Genomic DNA, 7,380 nt, shown 5'->3' on the forward strand with positions numbered 1-7,380 from the left:
TTTCGCCGGGCGGTGGTGGCACACGCCTTTAATCCCAGCACTCGGGAGGCAGAGGCAGGTGGATCTTTGTGAGTTCGAGGCCAGCCTGGACTACCAAGTGAGTTCCAGGAAAGGCGCAAAGCTACACAGAGAAACCCTGCCTCGAAAAACCAAAAAAAAAAAAAAAAAAAAAAAAAAAAAAAGATATAAAGATATCTCTTTCATTGCTCTCCCTCTCTGTCCTCCCCCATCCAGGCCATCTCGATCCCTCATGTTCCCTGCCCCATCCTATCCCTTCTTAGCCCCTACACCCCTGCTTACCCAGGAGGTCTTAACTACTTCCCCTCCCTGAGGCCTTCCATGCCTGTCCCTCTGGACCTAGGTTCTCTGGGGTTGTGAATTGTATCCTGGTTATCCTCTGCTTTGGACATACACTCTCTTGATGGTTTTCTTTGGACCTTTTCTTTATTCTTCTTTTGTATTTTCTATTCTCTTTTCTTATCTCTATCCAGACATGTCCCTTCTGTCTCTCTTGATGTTTTCCTTCTAACTCTATCTTTATTCTTCCTTATTATCTCATTCCTAATGTTTTCCTTCTCCTTTGTCTGTATTCTTTCTCTTTAGCTTATATACCCCAACAGAATCTTTCAGACAATATAGAAATTACAATGCGGTTACATTCTGTTTTTCACATGAATGATTACAATGAATACAAGTAAGAATCAGCATGTTTTCCATATCCTTTACATGATTAAACATTTTACGTATTACAGGTGAAAAACAAATTATCCCCAAGAACCCATATACATTCATACCCAACCAACTTGTTATAGATTAACAGAGTGTAAGCAAGCAAGATATTCTACTGGTAGGCTGCGTTTCGCAGTTACAAAGAAAGGACCAATCACTTTATTACTTATCTCAAAAGTTAATCTTAAAAGAATCACAAATCTAAACTTTGATATATGATAAAAAAAATCAGTCAGCTCTACATTAAAACTTTAGGGTGCATACCCACTCAATAATAGTTTTTTTAATATCAGGAGATTGGGGGCAATGGATATATGGAATTAATTATCACATTTGGTCATCAACCTATCCAAACAAGAAAGGCACGTCAGCTAATGATAATTGGGGTGCTTTGTTCTTGTTCCTTGACCTTAAGGAGTTCCTCACTCAAGTATGTGCCTTTTAAAACTTCAGATGGTCTTCTTGGGTTTTTCACCTCAAAGCTATTTGACACACCCATTCACACCATGCCAGATACCACAGGAAGATGCCAGCATCAAACGTGTGAAGACACAGGAGAAGCTAAAGACATTCTGGAGTCTGTGGTCGTGGGGCCTCGGCTAGCTGGGATTCACCCTGAGATTCACCCATCCGGGATTTTCCTTCTGGTGGTTTGACACCTCCATCTGCAAATGCCACCTGCTGCTCCTCTGAAATAGCCACTGGCATGTTCTCATACAGCTCTCCCTGTTCACACCCACCATGATTCATTCAGTCCCATTCCCACTCTGGCCCTTCATTTTAGACTCCAGTTTCTGTCTTCTCCGTGAGTCACTCACTGGCTGTCTGCATTGACCTTGCTGTGCTTGGACACAGAAACACAAACTCCTCAACAGTCAATTCCCTAGACTCAGGCTATGTCGTATGCCTCCTCATCCCCACCCCTGTACATGTCGTCTCCCCTGGACTCTTAGCTCCTTGAAGGAGGGGGTCACTGAGGCAGGTCTGACTGCAGATCATTGTGCATCTGCTCAAATTCCTGCAACTTCTCCTCCAGCTTGTGAGCCAGGTCCCGCAGCGCTCCCCCTGACTGTGTTGTTGCCCCACTGTGCAAATCCATTGAGTCAGTCACAAGGTGATACACATCGAATCCAAGTAAGATACCAGTAACGCTTGCTCCTCCGATCCTGGCTCCTATGGTTGTTGGGGTAGCAGAGTGAGATAAGGCATTCCCCACCTGCTCAGAACCTTGGGCAAAGTTTCCAAGATTCCTGGCCTGTGTTCCTGAGCGAGAGCTGGCCCTGGCCACACTGATGGCACGGATCTGCTGCCCTATGGTTTTCCAGGCACTGACTAAATCCACACCTGTGTTAATTAATTTGCATGCACACTTAGGGATGATGTTCCCAATCTCCTTCATTATATTCTGGCTGGCCCCAATTAGGCGCCTGGCTTCATCCTCATCTGACACTCTGATTGATTCTTCCACAATGGTGGTGGTGAGACCAGTCACACCTGCTGCTGCTCCTAGCCCCCCCGCAGTTGCTGAGAGCACCAGACTGGCCCCTCCTGTGAAGGGGGCCAGAGCTAATCCAAGGACTCCAGAGGCAATGCTGACAGAGCCAGACACCACATTGGAGATGGTGCAGCCCCTGTGCACCTGGTCAAGATGGTCAGCCAGGTCTCGGAGCTTCCTGATGTGTTTTTTAAGTTTCCTTTTCAACTCAGGAAATTCTTCCAAAAACCTCCTTTGCTGCTGCTCCCTTTCAAGCCTGTCCTTTTCATCGGTGGGCTCCTGGGCTAAACGCTCCTCCAGTGCATCACGCAGTGCAGCTTCCTCCTCGCTGTGAAAGAAGAGGTCAAGTTCATGAAGGAAACCGTTATTTAAAGCTAAAACTTTGTTCAAACTTCACTTCCATACGACAAACCCAACAGGGAGCAATTTTGCAGAGATCCTTAAGTTTGCATTCTACCATGAGTTTTGGTACTTCATAGATGCCCAAGGTCCTTAGTCCATAGGGGTCCATGTGTAAAGTCAAGTCAAGACACTTGATAAAATTAGAGGCACTTGATAACATGACTTCACTCAAGGCCAATGTCATCACTACCTCTGAGAGCCCTGCAGATGAACACGGGGACATGGACTTAGAGCAAATACTGTTTAACTCAGAGAACTGTGTGTGTTGTGAGGGATTCCCCTTTCCCAAGAGTCTCCTCTCTGCCCTCAGCTGCCAGAAAGTCGTCTGCAGCCCGTGCAGTACCCAGCCTGCAGCAATGCCTGTACTTGCCAGGGGAGCTCTGCAATGCACCATACACAGTGCTCACCAAGAATGGATTATTCAATCTGAAATGCTCCCATACCCGAGCAACTGAAAGCTCCACATCTGTCCTCATGGGACAATACACAGCGACAGCACATTTGTTTTAAAGGCCTTGCACAAACCAGCTCCATCTACTGTACACAGTGTCCGCATTAGGGTAGACTTGGATCCCATCTGTAAGATACTCCACTAAATATCTGCAAATATTTCAAAGTGGGGAAATGCAGGATCTGAGATGCATCTGTTCCCAAGAATTTCCAATAAAATGCTCAACCTTAATGATGTGGGGTGTGGTGGGAACTTCGTTGCCATTTCTGACCTTCAGGGGACTAGAGGCCAAGCACGGACTTCAGGAAGATTCCCATAAGGACGGTGTCGCTGGAATCCATCTGTTATTGGTGTCCCTGTAAGGGATGTGCTGTCTCTGCCCTCCCTGACCTGTGCCTGTAAGTCACCAGGTCTTTGTGTGTACAGAATGGCTCCATCTCTGTCCTGTAAGGTAAGAGTCTTGAGCAATGCCCTCCTGACTGCTTGACCCTGCTTCAGGATGAATATTCTTTCCTAGGGTGGGCTTCCTGGTGTGCAGGAGTCATGTGATTTCCTGGTGTGCAGGAGTCATGTGATTTCCTGGTGCGAAGCAGTCAGGTGATTTGTGACACTGTCAATTCAGGACAACACTGTGTCCTGAGGACAAGAAACTTCAAGCTTGAAGCTCTCTAATTTCTACCTGGTGCATGTTTTCATTGGTTTATTTTAACTCTCTGTGCTCCATGGTGAACTGTAACTATCTTATATGTGAGTTTTATGGGTGATTCTTGAAAATTTGCAATCCAGGTTGGTTTGGAGTAGTCCTTTATTAACAGCTGGTGTTAAATATAAAAAGAAGGGCTCACTGCAACTCTTTTCTCAGTTTTTCATTTAACATCTCTGAGAATTAATAATAAAACCCAAAAACAAACCCCTCAGAGGCACAAGTGATCTTCCAGATCATTTTGCCTGCTGCCTGCTCTCTGCAGATTCCCAAATTCCTTTCCCTCCCTGGCTGGAGCTCACAAGGTCAGTGCCTGCCTGAGGTGACTGAGCCAGGACAGCTGCCACTGACCCTGGCTGCATGCTGACCCCAACCCTCACTCACTCCTGACCCACCACCTGGCAGTTCTAGTTCAGGGTCCTGCAGGCAGTGGCCACCAGACTAACAGACCCCACAGCTGGTGACAGTGTCACATTTGAACACAACAAGGCCACGTGCAAAGATGCAAGGGGCCTGGAGATCACTAATAGTGATAAATAGGCTGGACATCCCCTGAAGTTGGACAAGACAATAAGGGTAGTATTTTCCTCTGAGATGGTGACCTAGGACCCCCTCAGACTCTTGAGTTCTGCAAACTGTCCTCCAATCACACTGACTTTGGGCTCTTGTCTCTAGCTACACATCCTTCCTGATATTCAGGGAGCTCTGTGTAGAACAGAAGAGGGCCCCAAATAACACCTGAGAACTCCTGAGCACACACAGCTGGTGGAGGGCACACCCTAGGTGCATGAGGTCAGAGCAGAGGAGATAAATGTCCCTTGTCCCTCTTGCATGTCCTCTGCCAGGCCTCTTCTTGTACCATCAATTCCTCTCTCCTTCGAGCCTTGCTGTCCTCGCCTTCTACCTACACCTCCTCTCTAGGGTCACTCGCAGTCTCCCCTGAACCCTGGCTGTGACCCTGGTCCTGGTCTCTGGGCTTTGGGAAGGGTGCTGGCACTTGGTTTTCCATCCCTGACCTGTTGCTCACCCCAGGCTGTCATCACCACATCCTTTCATACTGAATTCCCATTCTTACTGAACATACTGGGGCTCCAGATCTCAGTAAGGACAGTCAGGGTGAACCCAGCTCTGTGCAGCTACACTGTGGGCTGTCTGCCTCCTCAGCCCACACAAGGACCCTGCTGTTGTTCCAGCTCCTCAGATGGGAGGAAACTGACTGAGACAGAACCTGGGGACTTGTTGACCATGTCTACACTTATTTCAAATAAATTTTTGATTCCAGTCTCCTCCAGGAGACCCTTGTCCCTGGTCTTGTCCCACTTTCAAAAGTATCTCTCAGTGATAACTGTGTACTGCCACATGCTGCGAATTCCACACACATGATCTGATTTTCTCACACTGCAGTTTCATGGTGCTGAAACTTAGCAAGTGCTAACTAACTTGCCAAGGTCACATAATTAGTAGAGGGCAGACATGGTCCTGGCACCTTGAGTGACATCTTTAATCAACCTGAGGTGATTTCTCCAAAGGAATCACATGGTGGAAACACTCCTCTTGGATTGTTGAGGAGGGTCCATAACCCTAACCCCTGGGTCTGCCTAGAGTGGGTATGCCTGCCCGGGAAAACCCTCATCCTCATGGTCTGGTGGACAGTGCTGGGTGCACCATGCAGGTTACCTTGACAACCCTGCTGCCTCCACAAATGCCTTCCAGACTCCATCTTCAGTTATCAGGCGCTTGAGATCCTCTCTGAGGAATTTCTCTGTGAGCCAATCAGTGCATTCGGATACGACTCTTGTTCCTACTATTTACCAAGAAGAAGAATGAGGTTAGAAGACAATGTGGACGGGACTAAATATCAAGTAGCAGGAGGTGGTGAGACTCCATATTCTTGAGAATGTGTTCATGGGTCCTAATGGAGTCTCCAGGGTTGGAGATTCAATGATGTCCCCCAAATTCATATGTAAAATCTCTTAGGTTCAGCAATTGTATTTGGAGACAGACCCTTTAAGGAAATAAAGTAATGAAGACCAAGTGATGCCATAAATATAGGGCAGTACTCAGTGGGACTAGGACCCTTATGCCAGGGAGGTACAAGATTTGTACTCTATCATCTATCCATCATTTCACTATCATATGTAAACATTTTTCTCTCTGTGTCCACCTCCCTCTGCATCTATTTCCTACTCTGACCTTTCTCCAAACATACAGATGAAACACCAAACACCATATGCAGACGTAGTGACCCTGCTCCCTCTAAACACCTGGAAGAAGGTGTTTACTGGGACCTACTTGCCATGTGTTCATCACAGACATTGCTTCCATAGCTTAGGGAAATCACAGTCCTTTTGCTGAAGTCCCTTATTCCAGCTATCTTGAGCCTTGTGCAAGCCAAACACTGTGGTACCAGTACCTTCAAATGTGACTTTCAAGCCATTAGTGGGTTAGCCATTATCTCTTTGTGTCAGTAATGGAATTTTCAAAGAAAATGGAATTAGCATCAGTGTCTTGTGAACATGGCAGGACTCAGGGCTCTCAGAAACCAGGTTTAGAGTAACTGAATTTATGTTGAGGTCTTTGATCCACTTGGACTTAAGTTTTGTTCACAGTTATAGATATGGATCTATTTGCAGTCTTCTACATGTTGATATCCAGTCGTGCCAGCACCGTTTGTTGAAGATGCTTTCTTTTTTTCATTGTACAGCTTTGGCTTCTTTGTCGAAAATCATATGTTTATAGGTGTGCAGATTAATGTCAGGTTCTTTAGTTGGGTTCCATTGGTCCACATGTTGGTTTTTATGCCAGTACCAAGCTGTTTTTATTACTGTAGCTCTATATCAGAGCTTGAAGTCAGGGATCGTGGTGCCTCCAGAGGTTGTTTTATTGTACAGGATTCTTTTGGCTATCCTGGGTTTTTTGTTTTTCCATATGAAGTTGAATAATGTTCTTTGTAGGTCTGTGAAGAATTGTATTGGAATTTTGATGGGGATTGCATTGAATCTGTAGATTGCTTTTGGTAAGATCGCCATTTTTACTATGTTAATCCTACCTATCCATGAGCATGGGAGATCCTTCCATTTTCTGACATCTTCTTCAATTTCTTTCTTCAGGGACTTAAAGTTCTTTTCATACAGGGTCTTCGCTTGCTTAGTTAGAGTTACCCCAAGGTATTTTATATCATTTGTGGCTATTGTAAAGGGTGATGTTTCTCTAATTTCTTTCTCAGCCCGTTTGTCATTTGTATATAGGAGGGCTACTGATATACTCATACAGCTGTTATGAGTTCCTTGGTCAAATTTTTGGGGTCACTAATGTATACTATCATGTCATCTGCAAATAATGAAAGCTTGACTTCTTCCTTTTCAGTTTGTATCCCCTTGATCTCCTTATGTTGTCTTATCGCTCTGGCCAGAACTTCAAGTACTATATTGAATAAGTATGGGGAGAGCGGACAGCCTTGTCTTGTTCCTGATTTTAGTGGAATCACTTTGAGTTTCTCTCCATTTACTTTGATGTTGGCTGTTGGCTTGCTGTAAATTGTCTTTTTTATGTTTAGGTATGTTCCCTGTATTCCTGATCTCTCCAAGACCTTTATCATGA

General features: G+C 45.5%; 1 protein-coding gene across 1 annotated transcript; it reads right to left on the reverse strand.

Annotated features, from left to right (window-relative positions):
* Positions 1-1,699: 1,699 nt before the first annotated feature.
* LOC131897141 (apolipoprotein L3-like) lies at positions 1,700-6,079 on the reverse strand. Its single transcript, XM_059248016.1, has 3 exons — positions 6,073-6,079; positions 5,458-5,584; positions 1,700-2,552 (listed from the first exon to the last, which is right to left on the reverse strand). The coding sequence occupies exons 1-3, from the start codon at positions 6,077-6,079 to the stop codon at positions 1,700-1,702; spliced, it is 987 nt and encodes a 328-aa protein (XP_059103999.1).
* Positions 6,080-7,380: the final 1,301 nt, after the last annotated feature.

Source organism: Peromyscus eremicus, chromosome 20 (assembly GCF_949786415.1).
Source record: "Peromyscus eremicus chromosome 20, PerEre_H2_v1, whole genome shotgun sequence".
NCBI lineage: Eukaryota > Metazoa > Chordata > Mammalia > Rodentia > Cricetidae > Peromyscus > Peromyscus eremicus.